This window comes from Triturus cristatus, chromosome 2_2 (assembly GCF_964204655.1).
Source record: "Triturus cristatus chromosome 2_2, aTriCri1.1, whole genome shotgun sequence".
In the NCBI taxonomy this organism is placed as follows: domain Eukaryota; kingdom Metazoa; phylum Chordata; class Amphibia; order Caudata; family Salamandridae; genus Triturus; species Triturus cristatus.
This window is the reverse complement of record NC_140582.1, coordinates 54,364,819-54,390,163: the sequence shown is the minus strand read 5'-3', so window position 1 is coordinate 54,390,163 and position 25,345 is coordinate 54,364,819. Positions and strand designations below refer to the sequence as shown.

The window sequence follows — 25,345 nt, the reverse complement described above, 5'->3', positions numbered from 1 at the left end:
GCTGACCATCTCCATAACAGCTGCCAACTGCGCATCTTGGGAGGTTCCTGGCATGGAATCCTCCACCTGGGACATCTGAGAGAAAAGCGGGGGGATCCCTGGCTATTCATCTGGTCAGTTCGTAAACAGCTCACCTGGAAAAGAAATAGAACTGTAAGCCAATGGACGAAGGAGGCACGGCCGCTTTGGTGCTCCTTGACCTCTCGGCGGCCTTCGACACGGTCAGCCATGAGATCTTGGTTGCCCGTATGCAAGAAGCAGGAATAAAAGACATGGCACTAGAACTCCTAAAATCCTTTTTAACCAATCGACAATTTAACGTAGCAATGGGATCAGCAACCTCTAAACAATTCTCCTTACCTTGTGGAGTTCAACAGGGCTCTGCCCTGAGCCCCACACTTTTTTATCTATATGTTGCACCACTTGCCTCAATAATAAAAGAAGCGGGGTTTGTCTTAGCTTCCTATGCTGACGATACACAGGTTGTGGTGTCCTTAGCAAATGAAGAAAAACACCCGGGTGAAACCTTTAAGAACTGCATGAAGAATGTGAGCGACTGGATGGATGTCAACTGTCTAAAATTGAATGCAACTAAGACAGAGGTCATCATCTTTGGTAATAAACCCTCTCTCTGGACACCCGATTGGTGGCCTCCTGTACTTGGAGTGCTTCCAGCACCCGTAGCTAAAACTAAAGACCTGTGTATTATCGTAGATAAAGAACTTAAATTCAAGGCCCAAATTAACAAAATCACAGCCATTTCTTTCGGGGCCATTAGACTAATTCACAAAATAAAGCAGTTTATACCAGAGGATCTCTTAAAAACTGTAATCCTGGTCCCTGGTCCTTTCCTGTTTAGACTATTGCAATAGCCTCTACCTTGCCACCAACTCAGGCCTGCTTAACAGGCTCCAGATTGTACAGAATATGGCAGCACGCCACATCTTGAAAATTCCAAAGAATGTCTCTGCCAAAGAAGCCATAAAAAAATTACATTGGCTCCCAGTCAGACAGAGATGTCCGTTTAAAGTCTTATGCCTGGCTTTTAAATCACTGCACGATTTTGGACCTACACAATTTAGAAATAAACTGAAATTGTATGTTCCTAACAGAGCCCTGCGGTCTGGAACAGCTAGGAACGTGACAATCACCCCTTTTAAAAAGGCTACCTGGGGAGGAAAGAGCATTTTTAGATCAGCAGCTAGGTTGTGGAATACGTTACCCATCACCTTAAAATCAGCTCCCTCCTTGATCCATTTCAGGAAAGACCTGAAAACATGGCTATTTACACAAATCACCTAAAACTTCTAAATCTGAGCGCTGCCTTCCTTATGTTTTGTATGTTCTCAGATCATGTACAGCGCCAAGACGCCTTCGGGTATATGCTGCGCTTTATACATTTAAAATCAATCCAATTCAATTCAACGACCCCGCTGGTGGTGACGATTCTACGTTCCTGTCCTGCCCTCGATTGCTCGGTCCCCAGCCCCCGGCCCCTAACTTACTCCAGCTGTTAGCTGCTGCTCTCTTATCCTGATGGCACTGGTGTTGTGGTGGGGGGGGGGGGGAGGACTCGGTGGACCCTGCATGTGAATGAAGAAGAACATTATTATCCATTCGACACCCACCGGCTACCGGGCGCTGGCACGGTGCCAATTCCCTGCCAGCCCATCCTGACAGCCTCTCCCTTGCAGTGGTGAGGCTCTTGCATCCCACCCAGCCCTGCACCCCCCGACGTGCCCACCCGCGTGCGTTACCTCAGCAAACGTCTCTTGGGAATGGGCCTGTGCTGCACCCGCACGTCGAGGTTACTCTGAGGGCACGAGTCGTGGCTGAAAAACAAAACAGCGCGGCGTGAGACAGGCAGTTAAACAATTTCCACATATGGCGTGCATCCTCTCAGATGACAGATTCGATGACAACTGGCCAGGTGATGACATGCCAAACCCTATTGACCTCCTCCCCGAACCAGTGTCGCTACCCCACCTAAACTGTCACCTTCGAGACCTGGAGGCATCAGTAATACCTAAAATCATGCCGGGCTAAGCAGAAGATCTGTTGAGGGCACCCGCGCACCATGTGCGCCGCACTGCGTGACGTCTTAAGACGCAATGCGTGCAACCTTGCCCCTCGCGGCTCCTACCCTTTACCTGCTTGTGGGTTTCCTAGCGAATCCTTAGGAGGGGGGGTGGATTGACATCTGTCCCTTGCCTGCATAGACAAACAAAACAACATGAATACATTGTGCACATCTGTGTTGTCGCATTCGAGTCATTAAGCACGTCAGTTGCAAGGGCCCCTGTAATACCCCCTTACACCATCTCTCAGCATGTCCCACATACTCCCACGCGTTGGAGTGGGACTTCAATGCTGCCTTAGCCATTCCTGTTACAGTTCGAGGGACCGCGCCATGGTGGCAGCGCGCCTCACTGGGGCTCCCCAGTCCGCAACATCTCGTCATCTTCACACCCGAAGGGAGGGTTATGTCCAGGGCAGAGCACGGGGACCCAGGTACCGGCCTAATTGGTCAGCGAACCACCGCGAGTTCTGACCCCAACCCCATTCCCAGCAGAGCGAGGCAGACGCCCCCGCTGGTGTCACACTGGAGTGAATAGAGCCCAAATGAAGCAGCAGCTGGGGGTCATTGGGTGCTAAAAGCAGCAGCTGAGGCGGCATAAGAGACTCACCGCCAACGGAACCACCTGGGAGAGTGCTACCCCGAGATGGGGGTCCAGGCCACAACAAAACCTAGCGCCTGCAGCAACCGGGCTAAGGAGACGGTGTGCCTACCCCCGGGGGAATAGAAACAGAAGCGCCGGGGATTTGGCAATTATCAGCTTTATTTATCCTGGGTATAAGGGGCCAATGTTCGAACCGGGGTCTTCAGGATAGGCAGCTCCCACCATTTCCTAGCCCTGCTGTATGGGGCATTACCTCACGTGGCCAAGAGAGGTCGCCCGGGGCACCCTGTGACCACCGTCCCTCCCTTGCTTAAGCTTTTCATTTGTAAACATTTCGGAGTAAGGGAGTCAGCCCTTGACCCTAAGCCCCGAGACTCGCCTGCTGACAGAGGAATTCCGGAGCTGTGTAACTCCCCCACCGGTCCCGCTGCCCGCCCGCTGCAATAAGGCCCTGCGTGCGCGGGATGCGGGACCGGAAGCGGCCGCCCCCACCTCCGGACCTCAGCAGAAGCAAGGGCAGCTGCGCAAGGCTCCCGGTGGGGATCGAACTGGTGGTACGTGCAGGGAGAGCCACGCTCTACCTATCCAGCGCAAAGGCAGCACGACAACCACCCGGGCTGTACCGTGCGGTGCGCGCGCAGCTCGTGACCCGCACGCTACTCGCCTGCATCCCCGTGTACGGAGCTGCAACATAGCCAACCTGAGTCAAGTAAGTTACCATTGCTTACTCCTTTGATTGTAGAAACAGAAACACCAGGGATTGAACTCGCAACCTTGAAAGTAAGAGTCTCAGCCCTTAACCATTAGGCCGCAGTGACTCTCGCTCAAAAATGTCCTAGGAGAGTGGAACATTGACCCGTACGTGGATCAAGAGATAATCCTTGATTGCGTGTGCCGGGGAGACCTGGCCCCACCGGACAGAGTTGCTGATGGGCAGTAGAGCACGGCCTCCCTGGTTTTGTATGAACCTGCCCCCTACTCTGCACCCGCGACTCTTGCCAGGCCCCGCTCGCGGGCCACAGGAGTCGAACTCGGCCAATGGGAATTGATCAAACCCGAGGGACAGGGCCCTTGTGCTTAGGGCGGGGGCGAGAAACGCGGGGTCATTTTTGTTGCAATATGTCCCACGTGCGCCAGGGCCGGCGGCGGGGACCCCAACAGCCGGAGGCTATGCCCCCAAAACCCCCATTGAGGCACAGCCCGGGGCACCCCAGCAGCGAGAGGGGCCCGCCGCGCGGGCGACCAACAGTGTGCCCTGCGGACCCACACGCCCACACCTGGAGCTGCACCCTGCTCCCCCCCGTCCCTGGCAGCCTCCAGCCTAGGCTGGGCCGCCCCGCCCTGTATGCAACCCCGCATGGGGAGATCGGGCTTGGGGGCAGCAATGCATACACTGACCGTGCAATTGTTGATCAGCTCCCGACGACCAGACAGCGTGTCCAGTGGCATGGTGTCCGCGGCGCATCCGTTGCACAAGAGGCATAAAACATGGTGGGGGGACTTATGTACCCCACACCCTACCCAGCGCACCGGACGTGACGCGGAACACCCGCGACCCTGGTGGGGACTCCTCCCCAAGCCAACCCCCCCGGGAAAGGGGGGGAGAAAGGCGTGGGGGGGAGCCCGATGCAACTACAGGGCCGCCCTCCTGAGTGGCCCCCTGCGGTGGCCTCGGGCAGCCGCAAAGTCTGTATTTCACCCCATAGGCACTTGCACTTTTTTGGAAGATGTAGAGCCAATGGTAAGGTCCTTGGGTCCCGCAATCGCAGTCGAACTCCAGACTCGTGCCTACTGCCTACTCTTCCAGGCACCATTCCTCAGGGCAGCATTTCAAAAACCATGCCCTTGATTATTAACTAACTAAAGAAAGCTTGTTCTCAACATGCAGAGCGGTAAACCAACTCCTGCAGATCACAGCAACAGCAGGCCTTCAGCCTCATGCCTCGAGACTGAACCCGGCTCGGTGAAAGAGTTCAAACGTTTCCGGCCCCTGACTTAATCCTTTCTGTTGCAGGATTCAAAGGGCATCCACTTAGAATCAAGATAAACTTGATAGCTTTCACGTGGCCAGTTTAGATCTTTCAACGGTTGGGGTATTTGAGATCACGGTAAACTATCCACTCAAGGTTGTACAGCACTACAAAGGTTGAAGAGAGAAGATAATGTCCAAAAGCATATTCCTTTAGCTGCAGTCCAGTCCCACTGGAACAAAGATTCTGTCACAGTGTCTGTCCCTCTTCACTTGTTCCTCGCTGGCTGGCATCCCTTCATATTACCCGGAAGCTCTTCAACTTTCTCTCAGAGTTGAGCCGAGAAACGGGCGACCCCCTGCTCAGATAAGAGCCATCAAAAAGCTAAGATGAAACGTGGGTTGTTTTTGAGAACGTCTTGCTCATTCTTCTTTGACGTTTCAATGTTCTTGTACTCTCATAATTCATGCTGGTTGGTTCCAGAAGTAGCCACGAGGCTGAGGCCTACTCGTGCTACTTGTTTCAGCACCAGAAAGGATGTCATAGTCTCACTAAAAGTAATCAATTGCCTTTTTTAAGTACATTAGGATATCGTGTGATGTGCAAACATTTTAATGTAGTACAACATGATCGTTATACAGTTATTGTTAAGTAGATAATTAAATGATAGTTTTGTTATATTGAATTTTGCATTTCTTTTGGTTAAATTTGAGTTTCTTCACTGATAATACATAATTTTTTCCTTTCAAATTCTGCAGGTTCAAGGCTAACACGTTCGTGCAGAGGACCAGGTACGATAATAAGCTCTACTTGTCAAAAATCCAATATTCAATGAATGAGTAGCAAACCTGTATTGCATTGAATTGCTGTCGCAATTTTACAGGGCTTCAAATACATGAAAAGTACGAAAGTGTTTTTGCAGACAGATAGCGAACTAGTCCGTGGGAGTGCTATGATTGGAAGAGAGTGTTTCTGTCATGTGACCTCTATGGGTAGTGTTTGAGTTTGTGCACGTAGACTGGGGTTGTACTCTAATTGCGCCTAGGGTTGGGGCTGAAACGAGAAGGAGCAATGCCAATGCTTAATTTGTGCATGTGTTTCCAGTGCTCTGCACACAATTCTTAACACAGGGACTTATTTATGAGGGCTTACCACATGGTGGCGCTGTCAGACTATTTTTGAGTCGAGAACATAGGAAGCTTGTTTACAAATTGTAACATTTTTAGTAGTATGATAATGAGTAGTTAGCGTTTGTACTCACGTTTGGCAGCCTTGCTAGGGCTAGAGGGTGAAGCAAGCTGCAGTGGCTGCTTGAGAAATATTTGGGCCCGTCATTTATATTTTAATAAATCAAGTAGTGAACAAAGGGTATTGAAAGGTGACACATTATAGTGAGTGAACAGTTCACTAAATAGTTTTTGCATCCTTTGTGCAATATGGCAAGTGTTTTAGTGTCCTCAGGTGTGTGGCCGAGAAAATACCCCCATGTCACTGCAGTGTAAACATAGGTATTTGCAACTCTTTTAGGAAATGTATGAGGTGTGCCACAGTCACGCACCCATGCAGAAGCGTATGATCTCAGTAGGGTTTGCACCTGTTAGATAAAAACTATGGGCCATAGTTAACAAATTATCGCGCAGCGCAGCAAGCCACCTTACTGCGCTGAGTGATAGGGAAAGGGCAGCACTGCATAGTGCTTACTCGCAATAAACGGCGGATTCCTGTCATTTACCCACACTGACGCAAAATGTGTTGCTTAAAACCCATGCAGGCACCCTTGCACTGTGATGCAAGAGTGCCTGTGTTGTAAGTAAGATTCAATCAATCAATCAATCAATCAATCATAGCATTTGGAAAGCGCACTACATACCCGTGAGGGTCTCAAGGCGCTGGAGGGAGGGGGTGGATGCTGCTACTGTTCGAAGAGCCAGGTCTTGAGGAGTCTCCTGAAGGTTAGGAGGTCTTCGGTCTGCCGTAGGCGGATGGGGAGGGTGTTCCACGTCTTGGCGGCGAGGTGGGAGAATGATCTGCCGGCGGCGGTCACTCTTCGGATGCGGGGGACGGTGGCGAGGGCGCGGTCTGCGGAGTGGAGCTGGCGGGTGGGGGTGTAGAGGCTGAGTCGGCTGTTGAGGTATGCTGGTCCGGTATTGTGGAGTGCCTTGTGTGCGTGGGTGAGGAGTTTGAAGGAAATCCTCTTGTTGATGGAGATTGATTGTTTTTGTGCAGGAAGGGAAATAACCCCCTGAGACATATTCACCTTTCTATGTGTGCTGCAGAATGTAGCGCCCATAGAATGAGGAAGTAACGGGGAAAAATAAATATATTTCTCCTTGTTATGCCTCACCTGGGGTGTCATGTCCTTTAGGATAGTTCCATCATGTACATACCAATTACATACATTTTGTTCCATCCACACATCATAACGGTTCTAAACAGGTGACCTTTTACCTAGTAGCTTACCTCTTTCCCTTCGACACCAGGCTCTCGGTACCCTATCTTAATCCCTGAATCTGAGATACAAAAACATGTCCTCAGGCACAGCAGATTTATTCTGTATAAGGGTCGCCACTTTTTTCCATCCATGGCCAACAGCCAGCTGTGCATGAGTATTTTGTTTAGAAAAGGATTAGCAAAGGATTAGTGAATGTTTTCAAAACATATCGATTCTAGAAGAAAGCCTGGAGTGATCACTTTGGTATAAATGACCCTCATTCCCCCTTACAAAACAGAATATAATTCCTTCCAGACTGGACCGAGACTCTGCAGGCTGATCCTTCGACAAACAGAGACCTAACATCCCTTATGGGATGCCATCCTTGACGCAGAGACGGGGTTCTCGAGCAATTTTTTTTTTGGTGAATCACAAAAGGCGATTTCTAGCTACTACATAGATGTACTCATATGTAATAATATGATAAAATATTACGCAAGAGCATATCTTTTTTCATGACTGGGGAGGGGACTTTCCTGGAAGGGGAATGGACGTCTTAGGGCGACAATGACCTGAAAAGTTTGTGAACACCTAGAAACCCATGAGTTTGTTGGTCATTTTCTCAATCCAATCCCGCCCTAGAAAGAGAGAGGTCATAGCACTCCTGTGAATGATATTCATGCCAGACCATTCACCAACAACAGTAAAAGTTACAACTCTGCCAGATTAGACTTGTAAATACAAAGTATGAAGATGTATTATTATTTATTTTAATTATTTTTATTAATTTCAAGAGAAGCAGGTTGTACTGCCGCCACTCAGGGCGGTAAATTGTCAACAAAACAGAAAAAAACGCCCCAACTGTGATTGATCCCGTTGCATAGCTATACACATAGGAAATAAGTCCCACATACTACTCCACGTCACAAAGCAATGGTCACAGCACCTGATTAAGTTTGTTAATCATCAGTCATGGATTCACTTTGACTTTTTGCTAGCAGATACTGCCGTAATGACTTCCAGATGTCTTTGGGCCTAGACGAAGACGGAACTTCTTCTGCGTACAACTCAAGAGTCTCTTTGCAGTATATCATATCTTTTATCCAGTGAGCAGTACAAGGGGCCAGAGAGCTCTCCCAGGTTAAGGCTCAATGCCGTTTTGCTAGTAACAGAGCAATTCTTAGAAATTTTCCCAAAACACCTTTTACTTGCGGCACAAAACAGAGTAAACAGATCGTAGGTGCGCATTGTAGTGTCTGATTGGACATGACCCTTAAGTAACTTATTACTTCCCAGTATTTTGCGACAGGGTTACAGTGCCATGCCAAATGCTAGAAATCCGCATTTGGTTGGCCACACCTTTTGCAATTACTTGTATCCCGCAACCCAATTTTGTACAACTTGAGAGGCGTGTGGTAAATCAGGTGTATATATTTCAAATGGATGAGTCTGAGACTGCCGTTGGAGGTTAGTTTACCAGTCAGTGTGCAGACCTGCTCCCATTCCGCCAAAGTCAGCGGAGGGTCTAACTTACTATTCCACTGCGTCTAACTACGGTCTTCTACTCTTACCATTTCAGCGCGCACTGCCCTGTATAGTTTGGTGACCAGTTTGGGCTTCGTGGGTGCCACTAACAACAGTTGCAGTGAGTGTAGAGGAGTTGGTTCCAGAGGAAACGATTCGTAATGTGTCTTTAACGCAAGTTTCTGTTGATGAACAGTGAACTGAAACAGGGGTGTCTGATTGGTGATGTATTGAAGGTCCTCAGAAGTGAGAAAGTGCCAGTCTGGAAATAGATCCTGCATGTGTTCAACACCAACCGCTTGCAGAGAGCGAATAGGTCCCTTTTCTAGTGCAGCTGAAAGAGATGCATGATGTGCAATCGGCAGAACCGGAGCACATATTGGTAGTTTGGCTGTCAATTTACCGATAGTTTGCCAAGCAGCAATGGTAGTGTCTACTGGGTTTATTTCCGTCCGGGGGCTGCCCCTTTGTGTTTGAGTTAGTATCCCAGTCAGTGGAATAGGATGGGCACCACCATCTTCTACCACGACATGAGGTGTGAAGGCGTGGGGGTTATACCAATAATAGGCGTATTTTGCCTGGGCACAGAGGTAGTAGAGGTATAGATCTGGCATGCAGAATCTGCCTTGCGCATAGTCTAGTGTGAGTGTATGCCAGCTCACTCTAGCTTGCTTGCCGTTCCATATTAGTCTAATAAAGTGGGTTCTTAGTGTGTGAAAAAGATGTTGCAGCAGTTTTATCTGGATGATATTGAAAAGATATAGAAACTGCGGACAACAGCAATACGGTCTGCAAGGGATAGTGGCAGAGAGGACCATTTGTCGACTTGATGTTCCAAAACCGCACAGGCCTTGCCATAGTTTTCACGTATGACAACCTCCGGGTCACGGTGCACCCACACTCCCAGATATTTCACCGCATCTGTTGACCATATCAGTGCGTGTTCCATTTGTGGAGGAGCAGTGATCGTCGTCAGAGGGACTATCACCGATTTATCCCAATTTATCGTGAGACCAGAGAATAGGCCGAAACGGACATATTCCCACAAGAGGGGGGACAAGTGTATTTGGGGTACGCGAATGAATAGCACCATGTCGTCAGCATAGAGGGATATGGCGACGGGACGATGGTCAAAATTCAGTGCTGCTGCTCTGTGACGTTGTCAGATCACACATGCTAGAGGCTCAAGCATAAGGGCAGATAAAAGCGGTGAAAGCAGGCATCCTTGCCGTGTGCCCCGTTTGATGGAAAATGCTTCTGATGTGAGACCCCCAACCCAGACTCGCGCCGACGGGTCCGCATACAGCAATTGCACCCATCTTAAAAAAACATGAGGAAACCCCAATCGCTTTAAAATGTAGAACATGTATCGCCACTCTATAGAATCAAATGCTTTACCCGCATGCAACATAACGGCAGCAGCTGGGAGATCTGGATTTAATATGTGAAACATGGCAAAAAGAGTTCTTAGATTGTGGGAAGTAGAACACTCCGGTAAGAATCCGGATTGATCAGGTAAAACAAAACAGGACATTAATGGTTGGAGTTTGGTAGCTAATATTTTGGCTAAGATTTTTGCATCTAAATTAATTCGCAATAACGGGCGGTATGAGTCACATTGAGAAGGAGGTTTGTCTTTTTTAAGTAGTGTAATATTTAGGGCCTGGCGCAGTGATGGAGGCAATGTGCCCGACTTGTGAGCCTCTGCACATACTTCTAATAGACAGGGAGTTAAAATATCGGCATATTCCTCGTAAAATTCAGCCGTGAGCCCCTCAGGATCTGGGGCTTTTTTGTTCGGCAGAGAATGTATTGCTGCTTTGATATCAGCTGCGTCAATCGGCTGACTGCGATACTCTCTGTTACCGTCCGCCAGCCAGGCGCAAGCGAAATCAGAAAGATAATCATCAAGTGCATCATCGTCCATACCCCCGCGTGAAGTGTACATCTCCGCGTAGCAGGTTCTGAACTGATCAACTATCCCTTGGGGTGTGAAGTGCACCTCCCCGTTTGCTTCTACTATTTTCGTAATGTGATGATGTTCCCAACCTAAATTTGTGTCGGTTAGCCAATTGACGACCTGGTCGGCCCCCTTCACCGTTCAGTTTCAGCCATAGTGTTGTATTCCAGAATCTGTTCCTGGATGCGCACCAGCGTGGTGGCATTTGGACGTACTGTGTATTCCCTCTCAGTTCTGTCAGTGTACTTGCGATTTTTGATAGTTGGCCTCTTATGTCCCTACGAATACCTGTCGTTGTGCCGATGCAGACAGCTCTCACGGTAAACGTAAAGGCCTTCCACAGAGTGGCTGTACTCTCCACCATACCCACGTTTATATCAAAGTATTGTACTATCGATTTTCTTATTGTGTCAGCATAGATAGGATCTAGTAGCGCTTCAGCTCTAAAGCACCATGTGAATGGGCGGTGTGTAGTGGTGGGGATACTTAGACTCAAGTTCACAGGGTTGTGATCTGATAAAGTGCGTGGGAGCATAGCAATATCCATAACCCAGTTATTTAAGAGCCAGCAGTTTAGTCGGGACCAGCTATTATGTGCAGGTGTAGCGTGTGTGCACCCTCTAACATCGTCTTTACTGACGTGCCATGCGTCCACTAATCCCATCTCCAACATAGCATCTCGTATACACTTTGCAACTTTAATGGTGCGCTCCCCTTGCGGATTGGATTTATATCTAGCAGGATCCAGATGCGTATTGAAATCACCCCCCCCACAAAATGGCTGCATCCGGCCAGGTGCGCAGAATACTAAGCATTTGAAGAAAGACTTGTGGTTCATCCATAATGGAACTCCTCACCTTCACACTTTATCAAAGCTACTTCAGATGGAACAACAATTTCTACCTACAGCTCACTGGTACATGGATGGGCAATTGTGCCGCGCCTACCTACGCGAATTTGTTCATGCATGCATTTGAAAATAAATTCATTTTGAGTTTGGACACATGGAAGGTACATGCACGTCTATTTTTGCGTTATATAGATGATATTTTCGTCTTATGGTTTGGCTCACTAGACTCTCTCAAGGCAGCCTTGACAAATCTAAATCAGATCAATGACCGCATTCAATTCACTTTCAGTTTCCATCAGGCATCTATAACATATCTGGATGTTCAGCTGACAATACGTGACAACCAACTTACCACCACCTTGTTCAGAAAAAACACCGATCGTAACTTACCACCACCTTGTTCAGAAAAAACACCGATCGTAACAACTTGTTACACTACACCAGTTTCCATCAACCGGCACTGAAGAACCATTTACCATCCTCACAGTTACTCCGAGTGAAAAGAATTGTGTCAGATCATTCTGAATCGCAAGATCAAATCCAGGCTATGGCACATCGTTTCACCACCCGTGGATATCCCCAGGAGGTCATTTCCAACGCCATAACAAAAGTGGCCAACACACCACGTGAGAGGCTGTTACAACCCACCACACGTAAAGAACAAAATCCCATGGTCATGGTTTCCCGGTTTTCTACCATGAGTCATAAATTCAAACAATCAATCAGAAAACATTGGCCAATGTTGACATTTGAAACTGATTTCAATGGCATCTTCAGCAATCCACCGATGTTTGCATACACCAGGAGCAAAAACATTCAAGAGCTAATTCGTCCTAGGATTGATGCACCCGATACACCGTTTCGAGGGACAGTTCCCTGCCTAAACTGCAGTAACTGCAACAGCATCATCAAGGGTAATTCAGTCGCACACCCAATGAGAGGCACTCCAATCAAATTACATGTCAATGCCACTTGTGACACCAACAATGTTATTTATCTATTAAAATGCCCTTGCGGCCTGGTGTATGTCGGTAAAACAATAAGGAAGATCAAGACACGCATTTTGGAGCACAAAAGCAATATACGTACCAGCAATCTGAAATCAACAGTGGCCGCTCATTTCCTAGAGAAACAACACAACATTTCGAAACTGAAATTCCTGGTTTTGGAAACTGTATCAAAGATGGAGGGCAGAGACAATGACACCTTTCTACTGCAACGCGAAAATTACTGGATTTATAAACTGGACTCTTTGAAACCGAAGGGTCTCAACGACCGCTTGGAATTCGCTTGCTATTTATAAACTGTGTACACTTGCATGTGCATGTTTGCAGCTTTTCTTTCAACCTTCATTTTATTCATCAATATTGGCTTTCAAATTTTTGTTTATTTGCACACTGTTCGTTTTCACTTGTTTTACACACTGCCTGTTCCTTGTACACACTTTCTTGCCTCCCTCTCTTCTTCGTTTCAGTTTTCCCCATTGTTCCTTCACCGATACTTGTAACATGGCGCCGACTATTCCCGCAAGTTCTAAACTGCTATGCGGACTAACCATCACACGTCACTTCCGGTTCACACCGGCACCTTTTCACTTTAAATGTGCGCCGTTTTTCGAGCGGCTCTACCCACATCCTGTGACCGAAAACCGGCACCGCTGTACTATTACAGCCCGAACCGCTTAATTACCAGTACAAGGTAAACGCTTGTTTTAATCGGAACACTTGCGCGTTCAGTTGCATGCACGCCGGTTCACTTTTCACGGAGCTTTCAATGGTACTCGTTTCACTTTTCCGTTTGTAATTTTTACGAGATGCATAGTAGTTGTTTACACCTTTTTTCGCTCTTCCCCCTCACCCCGGCATTTTTATCGAGCACTGAACACGGATTTCGGTTGGGTTCACCTCTTTTGTTACTGTTGGCAACACATCTTGGTTGTTTTTTAACTAATGCTCTTCTAGCAACACACCTCTGCTCCACGTGGGACGTTTTTTTCCCCGTTCCTCATCATGTTTATTCATGTATTGTAGCACATGACAATGTGGCCACCATGGTATTTTGGCACCATTTAAAAACTCGCTGGCAGGGTCCACTATTGACTTTTGTTTTATGGCGTAACCTCTCATTGAAAACAGTCATTTATTGTTGTGTATCTTTTTGTTTAGACTCCCCTGATGAAGGGCCAAATGGGCCCGAAATGCATTGGGACTATGGCAACCAGATGATATGGAGTATATACAATATCATCATTATTGCATTTAAAGCACATGAAGCACTTTGAAAAGTTCAGATATCAATAAATGTTTTGACTTCAAGTATTCACTGCATCTTCACTCAATGCCACAATCAGATTAAACACGCTTTAAGCTTTTGCTTGATGAGGTGTGCCCAGAGGGACGTTGCCTGTGTTCAGCCAACGCATGAGAACCTTTTTCATCCATAACAGGACCATAAATGTTAATAACGGTGACCAGTGACAGTCCCAACTTGCCATGGACCATGGCACAACGCCCCTTATCATCAACGTATGTTTTGATTGGTGTAAATAGCAGTCCCCTTTTAAACAGAACAAGGACTCCCCTTGCAAACGTGGAATACGATGATGCTAGCTTATAGCCAGCCCACTTAATTGCAATTCCAGTCTCCGATGACTAGGTAAGATGTGTCACCTGGAGGAGAGCTATCTGCACCGTGTGTCTAAGTATGCAAATACCTGATGGATTTTCCTTGGGGAATTAAGCCCTTGTACATTCCATGTGAGACAGGTGTATCTATCGCCCATGAGTTGAGAAAACAATATGAAGCTGAAGCGAAGAGTGAATCAGAGTGTGCATGACTGTAGCAGTAGGTACGTGTCGTGGCCAGCAAATCGGTACAATCACTTGGAACAATTCCCCATTGAAAACAGTGAACCCCCCTACCCCCACCCACTTCAGCAACCCCAATTCGCCAAAGCCATGTCCCCGGAACACAACAAACCCCAACATAGAGAACTATTGGGAAACTAATCGTGGTGTATACCCATTGGGGGTCACTGTGGCACAACAACTCCCAGATGAACCAGCAAGGTGGCCACCTTTTTTTTATCTGTGTGCACCCTGAAATATCCAGAAGTATCAGACACAATTTTCAGTGGTAACAGTGGTCAAGTCGCTAGCACTGTAGCCCACGCATAGTATTGTTATCAATATCTATATAGGAGTAAAGCATACCAAATTGCCAAATGAGAAACAATTATGGATAAACATTTTGATGTGAAATGCTGACCCAACTTGTTAGTTGCTGAAGAGTACAAGGTCTACACTATTTAAAAGAAAATAGCCACAGCACAGTGGTCGCCCTTACAGACCCACAATGAAATATAACAGTTACCAGTTTCAGTCCTCATTATATCATGTATATGGAGGGACATGTTTCTGGCGACAGAGTGACTTGGCAAACTCCATGGCCCGCTTGGGGCTATTAAAAATCTTGGCCTTATTGTATGTGCCTATCCGAAGGCGAGCTGGGTAAAGCATGGCGTATGGGATGCTTTCGTTCATTAGGAGCTTTTTCCCAGTTTGGAATTTCTTCCGCGCCGCCTGAACAGTGGCCGCAAAATCCAGATAAAAGGGCAGTGTATTACCCTGATAGGAGATGCTACCTTTTTGGGGGGAAATGTGTAAGATCGTGTCATGGTCTCTATAATTTAGTAAGCGGGCAATAATTGGCCTGGGCGGGGTACCTGCAGGTGGACAAGACGCAAATGACCGATGAGCTCTCTCCACAATGAGCAGTTCAGATAGACTGTCTGCTCCAAAAATCTCACGGAACATAGTTTCCACGTAGGTTTCCAACTTACCCACATTTGTGGATTCGGGCAGTCCTAGTATGCGCACATTATTGCGCCGTGAGTGCGCTTCGAGATCGTCGTTCTTGGCTTAGATGACAGCCAGAACCCCTTCCATGTCAGAGATCTTGTAAGTGACCCGCTGCAGGCCATCCTCAGTGGTGGAGATGCGCTGCTCAGCCTCGCCAATACGAACAGCATGTCCATCTAGTGTAGCAGATATGGTGTCCATGCGGCCATTAAGGGCCTCAATTTTATTGTCTATAGACTGCAGGCTGATTTGAATGGCTGTTAATTTTTTTTCCAATGCTGTTGGCGGTGCGCCGGCGGTGTCGAACTCCGAGTCAGACGCCGTAGTCTGCCCCTGTTTGCTAGTTTTCCGCAGGTCAAAGGTGAGTCGTGGTTGCCCTTTATCTGGCCATGGTGCCTTAACCGCAATGATCCAGTATAAATGTAGTGTGGCAGAGCCCCACACCACCAGACACCTGCAGCGCAATTCGATGTGCGTTGTCTGTTCCCGAGTGGCAATTGACCAGGGAAAGTTTCAGCGAGCTACAGTAGTGCTCACGACCACTTCAAACAGGTTGGTGTCCCCCCTTTAAGCCAGCAACTCGTCTGGGAATTCAGTAGCGGGGATAACCCATACAGCAACAGTAGTGCAGTCTTCGCGCCGTCGCGCTTGGTTCAGGCAAACAACAGACATGTGCTATGCAGTGTATTCCGTCAAGCCCCGCTCAGGCCCGTGATTCCCGGAATGGGTTCACCATGCGGTATTAGCCCTCAGTGCAGAAGGCAGCAAGTATCCAGCCGTCTCGCGGGTGAGTGACCTCTGCACAATAGGAAGGGGGATCGCGCACACCGGGCTTGGTAAATTACAGTCCAGAACCAAATACGTCCTCAGCGCAAACAGTGCACATAGCCCCAAGGTACTCACTATTAACGAGCTAGGGCTCAGGCAGCTGATGATCGATGCCCCTCTCAGAGATGACACAACCTGATCAGCGCAAGAGGCATGCAGTCATCGAGTGTCCCATCAGGCGCTCAGGAGCCGCAGCGCGGGGGTCTGACAGCCGGCAGGGGAGATGCCTCAGCTCCGCCACACGCTCACTCCGGCAGCCAGTACAACAGTAAAGTGGCCTATGATCCTCTGCAACAGTGTTCTGCATGTCACCAGATGTCGCTACACACTAGGATGCAGGCCTCGACTGGCATGCCGTCCTCTGATCTCAGCAGGCCAGGTTTGAACTTTCTGCATACACGCGGGCCACAGGCACAGGCAGCGATCATAGCTCGGCGCCGCACGCGTCTCACCGGTCCCCTCCACACAAGCGATGAGATCGCTGCCGATCGCAGATCGCCCTCGCAGCTCCACTTGCTCAGGATCAGCGCGATGTACAGCATGCACCTCAAGCCTCAGTCCCAGGGGCCGCCATTCACATCGCCGCCATGCGGTCTCGGGGTCCGCACATAGAGGCCAGTCCAGGAGGCAATCAGTGACACACAGGAACCCTCAGTGCAGCCAGCTAGTTCCAGATTGTCGCACAAATATGCGAGAGATGTTTCCACTTGACCTGTGACTCGGATGGCATCCAGGGATCAGGATATTAATAGGATAATGAAGGCGGCCGGCGGTGCTGCACTACAGTGCGGCCTTCTTGCTGTGCGCCCTCTAGCACCCCAGAGACGGGGTCCTTTATTCTATACCACCAGGTGAGGGGTTAGCACTTCCCCGGGGGATTCTTGGTTCCATTAGGATATATCCTAACACTTCCATACACAGGCCTCACCTACATATCTAGGCTGGGTACATTATGGTAGGATACGCATTGTAGGAGTACGCCAATGCGTATAGTAGAAATGTATCTGCTGTTTACAATATTGGTACTAGTGATAACATTTGTCTGCTCCTGTCTGTTGATTGTCGCAGCTAATATGTTTCACACTAGACTGACGCTTGACTAATGAATTCTTTTTGTAACTGTTCCAATCGTCATTCTATGTTTATTCTGAAAAAAGTAAGAATGAGTTACTGAGTGAGAGATACGGAATTGTTTAACACGATAACTGAGGAATATGGGGTTGTTATTTTCAGTGGTTGCGAGAAACTTCCTGCACCGCTGTAAAATACAGGGGGTGGTAGTGGCACCAAAGAGCTAGCTGGTTTAATGGCTGACTCATCCTGTGTGGGTGTCCAGAGTCCGCCTGCCACCAAGCCCTCAGCTTAGGTCATCCAAAAACGCCCAGGTCCTAAGGGTGTCCTAGGAACTACACGACAGGGGAGACGTGGCATTTTGATGCATTCCCAGGTTTACCATTAATGGTAAATCTGGAAATACACCATAATCCATTCGTGGACGAGAGGAAGCACCTATGCTCTCCACCCATGGAGTACCTCCCAGGGGCAGAGAAACGCAACAAAGCGATTTGCACTGCCCTGCGTTACTCCAGATTTATCAAGCCTCACAAGACCATGCAAGGTGGCCTAGCGTGGCTTGATAAGCCAAATTTAGGAGTTGCATCACTATTGCAAAAAGTGGCGTGCTGCAAGAGCAATGCTACCATCTGAACTGTGTGTGAACCTGCCCTCTCAGAAGTTCATTCTTTCATTTATTAAAGTAAAGACTTGCAATTTCCCACACAAGTGGCAGATGAACAACTGATGTCAATATACATTGTGCCGGGTTCACTGTGCCACTGGATTCAAGCTAGCCTGGCTGATGAGGGGTAATGCCCCGAAACCGATCCCAGGATGCTTGTTTCCGGTCCAGGGAGGACCTTTCTTGGCAGTTCAGGCTGGACTGTTCCCATGAGGCACAGTGTCAAGACTGATTTGCATATGGCTCGGTCCAAACTGGGGTAGCATGGTGAGCAAAAGAACAAGGGATTTAACCCAGATCGCTTGACTAGTGGTGAATGTTTGATTTACTCAGCATTCCATCCATCATCTGTGTGTTTTTTGTTTTCTCGCCCTAAGTGCGCCGGGTATGCCCAGAAGTGGGTACCGGGCTCACTGTGCCACTGGATTTAAACTAACCTGGCTCATTGGGGTTGATGCCCCGAAACCAGTCCCAGGGAGGACCTGGATTGGCAGTTCGGGCGAGACTGTTACCATGGTAGAATCGTATATACATACAAAGAGCTACAAAAGCTGGGTAATCTAGCAGGTAACCACCACTGCAAATGTCTAAATCCTATGGACGAAGTCAAACAATGTGATTACTGTAAAATGCCCTTTCATTTCACTAGAATAGGGAAACTTGAGCCACAGATCGACACCGCAAATAATAAATCGAGGGTCGCGGTGTTCAGGGCAGTACTAATAAATGCAAGATCCTTAATAAAACTGTAGGAGAGTGGAATCTGACTAATGGTTGCCCCCAACTTTTTGCCTGGTATTTGAGTGGTTTTTGACTAGTCTGGCTGGGATCCTGCTATCCAGGACCGCAGCCTATCTGCTTTCTCCCTAAAACTGATGTGAGTACTCTAGGTACAAACCTAATTGGATGCTGGGCATGCCCTACCAGTCCCTTGTAGATGGTACCCTAGGTACCCAGGGCATGGGTCCCCCAGTAGGCCTACCAGGGCTGCAGCACTTATTGTGCCACCCTGGGACAGCCACCCAAACTGACACCACCAGACCACTACTGTAGTCTGGGTAAGGTGGTGCTAGCACCCCTTACAGGGATGTAGGTACACTATATCCCATACTATTACAACACATATACTCTCATAGGTCACCCCTATGGCAGGCCCTGGTAATCCTACAGGGCTGGGTGCTGAGGTATGTGTGAGGGGGGACCCCTACATGAGTAGGGCCTCTCTGCAACCTTCGTAAAACCGTTACTGGGTTGTTTGTAGTGTAGCCATACCATATACTCTTAACCGCATTATAAGTTATCGCGTCATCGCTGTAACTTGAGAATGGCTACACAGAACCATATCGTGTTTGGTGTCAATCATACCCCCAGTCCAGCCATGGGCATGAGGGTACGATTCCCCCTTGCTAGGAGGGTGATATGGGAAAAGCGGTAGAATTTAGACACCAATTTAAAAGTGCACATGTACCACAAAATGGCTACTGTCCGCCACCTACACGACTCTGGCTGGCTGTTGCTGGGGAAAACCCCAGCCTCGCCATCTGGACAATAGGGCTCCTGTGGCAGGGAGGTGCCAGCACCTCCCCAGACAGGATATGTGGATTGGAACAGGGTGGGTGCACCAAATGTCCATTCAGAGTTGCACGTAGGCAGCTGCAGAGACCCAATTCTGCATACACCGCCTGGAACCAGTTCAGGGGCATCCTGCCCGTCGCCCAGACGGGAAACACACAAAGGGGAGTGGGTGTAGCCACCCTTTCCCGCCTCTACTCTGATTGGTAGGCTCTATTTGGGACCATCCCCTAATCTTGGGATGGTCCCACGTTATATATGTAAATAACTTTGCCCCAGAGCCTCAGATTTGTCCAGAACTTCACAGAACTGACCTTCAACGAGCTGCTGCCCAGCTGACTGAAGAAATCTCCCTTGGGATAAAGGAGTTATCCCTCTGCTTGGCAGGCACCTAAAAGACTGCAAGATACCCGGTTGGAACTTCGCTGCTCTCACGAACTTCGACGCCTTCCATCAACCTTGAGGTGGGTCTCCAGTGCATCCCAGAGTCCTGTGAGCGTGCCCAGCAAGCCTGAGCACCGTGGACCACGTGGGTGCCGAGATCCCTGCATACCCCGAGACCCCGGTCACCTCTTGCATAACACACGACCCCGACCAGTGGGGAAGTTGTGCTTTGGCCCATTTCTGAGCCAACCTTCAAGCAGCATCCGTGCCAAAGCTCAGCTCCCTAGCTTGCTCTGGTGGCCCGTGGGAGCCCTTTTACGCACTCCATTTTGCTGCCCTCCGCGGTCCCTTGTCTCTCGACTTGTGGGCCCTGACGGAGGAAAACCTATCTTTCCAAGAGTTCCCCTGGTTGCTCCAGGCCTGCTCTGCGCTCCCTGCCAAGGTGAGCACCCTCAGACCTCGTGGGTCTGCACCAGCAGCTGCTTTGTACCTCTTGCGTGGGTTGCGGTTGCCAATGCTTAGTGGATCCAATCGGGACACTAACACCGCAGCGACCCTCAGCCGACGTGGGACAGTCGCCCTCCAGAAGCTGGCCTTCCTTGAAGCCTCCCGGAGCCCATGACTGCAGAGCCCAGCTGTACCTTCTACACCTGAAGCACCCGACATCCACGAGCTCCTTCCTGTGAGCTCCCTGGTCACTGTGCTGTGACCCAGACTCTGTCCCCTCTGCTTTCAGGTTCATCTTTATCTTCTCTTCAACTTTAATCTTCACGACTTCAACGACGCTTTCAGCTAGCAGCAGTTTGGACTACTTTTCCATAGAAAATCAGCCCGCGACCCGACACCAGAATCGACCTATGCACCCGGCTTCCCTGGGGCAGGTAACAGTGGTACTTCGGTACTCCAGTGGTGGTGGGCTCTCCAAAGCCTTAAGTCTCAAGCCTTAACTTTGTACTGTTGCTAGAAGTGTCCTTAAACTTTAAATATTCAACCGCGACATTCTCCATAGGCTAACATTGCGATCCCGATAGCAGCTCTTTGCACTGCACGCGTCTCCCGTGGGTCCCCTTCCTCTTAACTGTGGGTGGATTCTGAAGGGGCAAGCGATCCTGAATGCCCTAGGCATTGCCTGTAGAATTGTCGTGGTTCTTATACCACTATTTTAGTATATGGTTTGGTCCCCCCCTGGGGCCCATTGATTTCTGTGCTATTTATTGTGTTTAGAAATGCTTGTTTGAATTGTAACTTTGCCACTAGCCACATAAAGTGACTGTGGGATTCTGTCTAGAATAAATACATATATTTTATATATATACCTGTGTGGGCTACTCTTTCATTTGGTTATTCAAGAGGTTATTATGGTAAAACAATAAGCTTAACACTCCTTCAAGACTTAGCCTGAAGGCTGCTCTCCACAGCTACCACTAGGATAGCTTTCTTTAAAGGTTGTCTTAAACCTATCATCAATAAGAGTCGAATTGGACTGGTGCAAGGTGTCCCTATAACTAGGAACAGCATATGCCAGGCCAACTTCTCACATTGGTGTGCAGCGGTTGGATTCAAGCTTGCCATTGTTTTACCAGATAACAAATTGAATTTCTAAAGTGAAAGCCACTTGGTACCAAAGGTACATATAAATTCAAGCTAGAATACAATAAGTTCTACTGAACTTAGAGTTGTGTGTAGAGGGTTTAGCACACCTTGACTACAACGCAAGAGAGGGTTCAGTAGGCCACACTTAGTGTAGGTAGATGCACCACTATCACTACACTAAACATGTCTTCAGGTGCAGGTGCCACTAAGGCTATGGAAGGACCCCAGAGGGTCCCAGTTGATAAGTATGATCATCTCGCCTTTGCTGAGCTCAGGGAGATGTGCACCCTCAGAAAACTGAAGACAAACAAGGGTGCTAACACCCAACGCCTTAGGGAAATCCTGCTCATAGCAGACTTTATGGAAAGCATAGGGTCTAGTGGGGTTGACAGGCGGGGTGGGCATCCATCAGAAGAGGACCCTCCAGTGGGGGACTCTGATGAGGACCAGGAAGAGGATGAAAGTCCTGACCTGGAAGAAACAAACCACTCACAGCATGGAGGTGATGGCCCAAGAGGCACTCCCTCCATCCCTAATGGGAGAGTGGTGGGTCCAAGAAGGAACAGATCCCCCTCAGTGGGATTCAACCATTCTCAGAGATCCAAAGGGTCCTCTGCCTCTTGTCAGAGAAGAGAATCCTCCCATGAGAGGAAATGCAGACTGATCAAATTTGAGCAGGCTAAGCTTCAGCTTAAAAGAGAACAGTTAGCATTGGACAGGGAAGCCCTGGAGCTTCAGAAAGCTTCAATAAAGTGGGGTCTAGAGACCCCTGGTGGCAGTAAGGAAACCCCTAGAGTTAGAGAGAAAGTCCCTGACAATAGGAACCTCCACAAGATTGTGCCCCCCTATCAGAATGGGGATGATATCCACAAATGGATATCTGCTCTTGAGAGGGCCTGTAGAGTACAGAGGGTCCCAGTAGAGCAGTGGGCAGCAATCCTGTGGCTCTCCTTTTCAGATAAAGGTAGAGACAAGCTCCTCTCTGTAAGAGAAGAGGATGCTGATGACTATTATATCTTGAAAGCTGCTTTAATAGATGGGTTTGGCTTAACCACTGATCAGTACAGACTTAAGTTCAGAGACACCCAGAAAGCACAGAATCAAGATTGGGTAGACTTTGTGGATTGTGCAACCAAGGCACTGGAAGGTTGGTTAAATGGCAGTAAAGTTAATGATTATCAAGGATTGTATAATCTCATAATGAGGGAGCAGATTCTTAATATTTGTCAAAACCAACTTTTACACCAGCACCTGGTGGACTCTGATCTGACCTTTCCCCAAGAATTGGGAAAGAAGGCAGACAAATGGGTCAGAACCAGGATTAGGCCTAAGAACCAAGTTGGTGACCAGAAGAAGGATCCCACTAAGCCCAAAGAGAAAGGTGGGGATGATAAACAAGAAAAGTCCTCTGAAGGGCCCCAAAAACCCAGTGCTGGGGGTGGGTCCCAAAATACTTCCTCTAATAACAAGAAACCATATTGCCATGTGTGTAAGCAACCTGGCCACTGGAAAACTGACTCCAGCTGTCCAAAGAATGGCAATAAAGAAAATGTTCCTCCAAAACCAGCTCCAACACCTCCTGTTACTACTAGTAGTAATCCCCCAGGTGGTGGGAGTGCACCCAAAAACTTAGTTGGGTTCTAGTTGGGTTCTCTTTGGGAACACCAGTGGACTCTGGCCTAGCCAGGTCCCCTACATTAGCAACTCTAGTCTGTGATGGTGGCATGGGGTTTGCCAACTTTACCCTGAGCCCCAGTATTCTGGGCAGGTACAGACAGGAGCCCATGATCAATGGTCAGAAGGCTGTGGCCTATAAGGACACAGGGGCCAGTGTCACCATGGTGACCAAGAGGCTAGTGCTCCTAGACCAGCTTTTACCTGGGTTTAGCTACCAGGTGACCAACATAGATGGAATCAGGACAGACCATCCCATGGCAGTGGTAAATCTCAGCTGGGGAGGGGTCACTGGCCCAAAGAGAGTGGCAGTGTCCCCAAACTTGCCTGTAGATTGTCTACTGGGGAATGATCTGGAAATCTCAGCCTGGGCTGAGGTTGACCACAAGGCCCATTTGAAAATGGTAGGAATCCCTGAGAGAGTGGATGAGACCCTGAGGGCCTCACCTCCACCCCAGGAGAAAATAGAAAGAGTGAAGCTTGAAACTATGGATCACTCTACCCAAACAGAGAGCATAGGGGAAGAGGAACAGTCCTCCCCCCACCAGACTACAGGTAAGGGTCAAGTTTCTCAGGGAACTGATCCTGCCCCTTGTGGAGTAACTGCCCCAGAAGTGGACAGGCCTGGCCTGCCCACCTCTCTGATGGCAGGGGACCCTTCCAAGGTGGTACCCAGTCTGGAGCAGGTATCCTGCCCCTCTCTACCCTGCCTCAGTCAGCCCAGGGCTGCAGAGGTCAGGGAGGTCAGCGGACCCTTACTGGGCCCCTGTCCAGAGGAACCCCCTCATCAGCAGATTAGGGACACCCAGCAGAGTAGTTTCAGCCAGGTGAATATTCCTCTACAAACTGAGGGATCGCCCTTACCCTTGGGTATAGGCACCCCTCAAATGGATGTTGTTGGGAACAGGGAAACTTGGGGCCTAGTTGCCCCAAACCTTCCAGGACCCTCCACTATTCCAGCCAAAGGGATCCAACCCCCAGCTGTAGGCAGCCAGAGGTTGACCCTTAGGGCCAGATATGACACCGTCATGGGCAGAAAGGCTTCCATAGTGGCCAGTGATCTGAGGAGGTTGAGACCAACCCAAGTAGGGTCTCACTTCCAGACTCAGACACCCCACCAGCCCACCTCTGACTCAAAAACGAATACAGGTAATTTTCCTAGACTTTGGAGAAACTCTAGAACCCCTTGGGGTAGGATTTCCCAAGTGGAACATGACACAGGGAGCAACCATGTTAGTACAGGTTCTTCCTTATATGGCCACTCAGGAAATAAAGGCTTATCTGGACAAGGTTAGCCTTATCTCCTTTCGTTTGGGGGGGGAGTTATGTAGGAGAGTGGAATCTGACTAATGGTTGCCCCCAACTTTTTGCCTGGTATTTGAGTGGTTTTTGACTAGTCTGGCTGGGATCCTGCTATCCAGGACCGCAGCCTATCTGCTTTCTCCCTAAAACTGATGTGAGTACTCTAGGTACAAACCTAATTGGATGCTGGGCATGCCCTACCAGTCTCTTGTAGATGGTACCCTAGGTACCCAGGGCATGGGTCCCCCAGTAGGCCTACCAGGGCTGCAGCACTTATTGTGCCACCCTGGGACAGCCACCCAAACTGACACCACCAGACCACTACTGTAGTCTGGGTAAGGTGGTGCTAGCACCCCTTACAGGGATGTAGGTACACTATATCCCATACTATTACAACACATATACTCTCATAGGTCACCCCTATGGCAGGCCCTGGTAATCCTACAGGGCTGGGTGCTGAGGTATGTGTGAGGGGGGACCCCTACGTGAGTAGGGCCTCTCTGCAACCTTCGTAAAACCGCTACTGGGTTGTTTGTAGTGTAGCCATACCATATACTCTTAACCGCATTATAAGTTATCGCGTCATCGCTGTAACTTGAGAATGGCTACACAGAACCATATCGTGTTTGGTGTCAATCATACCCCCAGTCCAGCCATGGGCATGAGGGTACGATTCCCCCTTGCTAGGAGGGTGATATGGGAAAAGCGGTAGAATTTAGACACCAATTTAAAAGTGCACATGTACCACAAAATGGCTACTGTCCGCCACCTACACGACTCTGGCTGGCTGTTGCTGGGGAAAACCCCAGCCTCGCCATCTGGACAATAGGGCTCCTGTGGCAGGGAGGTGCCAGCACCTCCCCAGACAGGATATGTGGATTGGAACAGGGTGGGTGCACCAAATGTCCATTCAGAGTTGCACGTAGGCAGCTGCAGAGCCCCAATTCTGCATACACCGCCTGGAACCGGTTCAGGGGC

General features: G+C 48.9%; 1 protein-coding gene across 2 annotated transcripts in view; it reads left to right on the top strand.

The window, feature by feature from the left end:
- The window catches only part of LOC146861821 (uncharacterized), a 1,143,841-nt gene that overhangs the window by 880,701 nt on the left and 237,795 nt on the right, over positions 1 to 25,345 (top strand). For both annotated transcript variants that reach the window (XM_085643198.1, XM_085643199.1), the window contains exon 14: positions 5,410 to 5,442. In XM_085643198.1, coding sequence (XP_085499324.1) covers positions 5,410 to 5,442 — 33 coding nt within the window. The remainder of the gene's footprint in view (positions 1 to 5,409; positions 5,443 to 25,345) is intronic.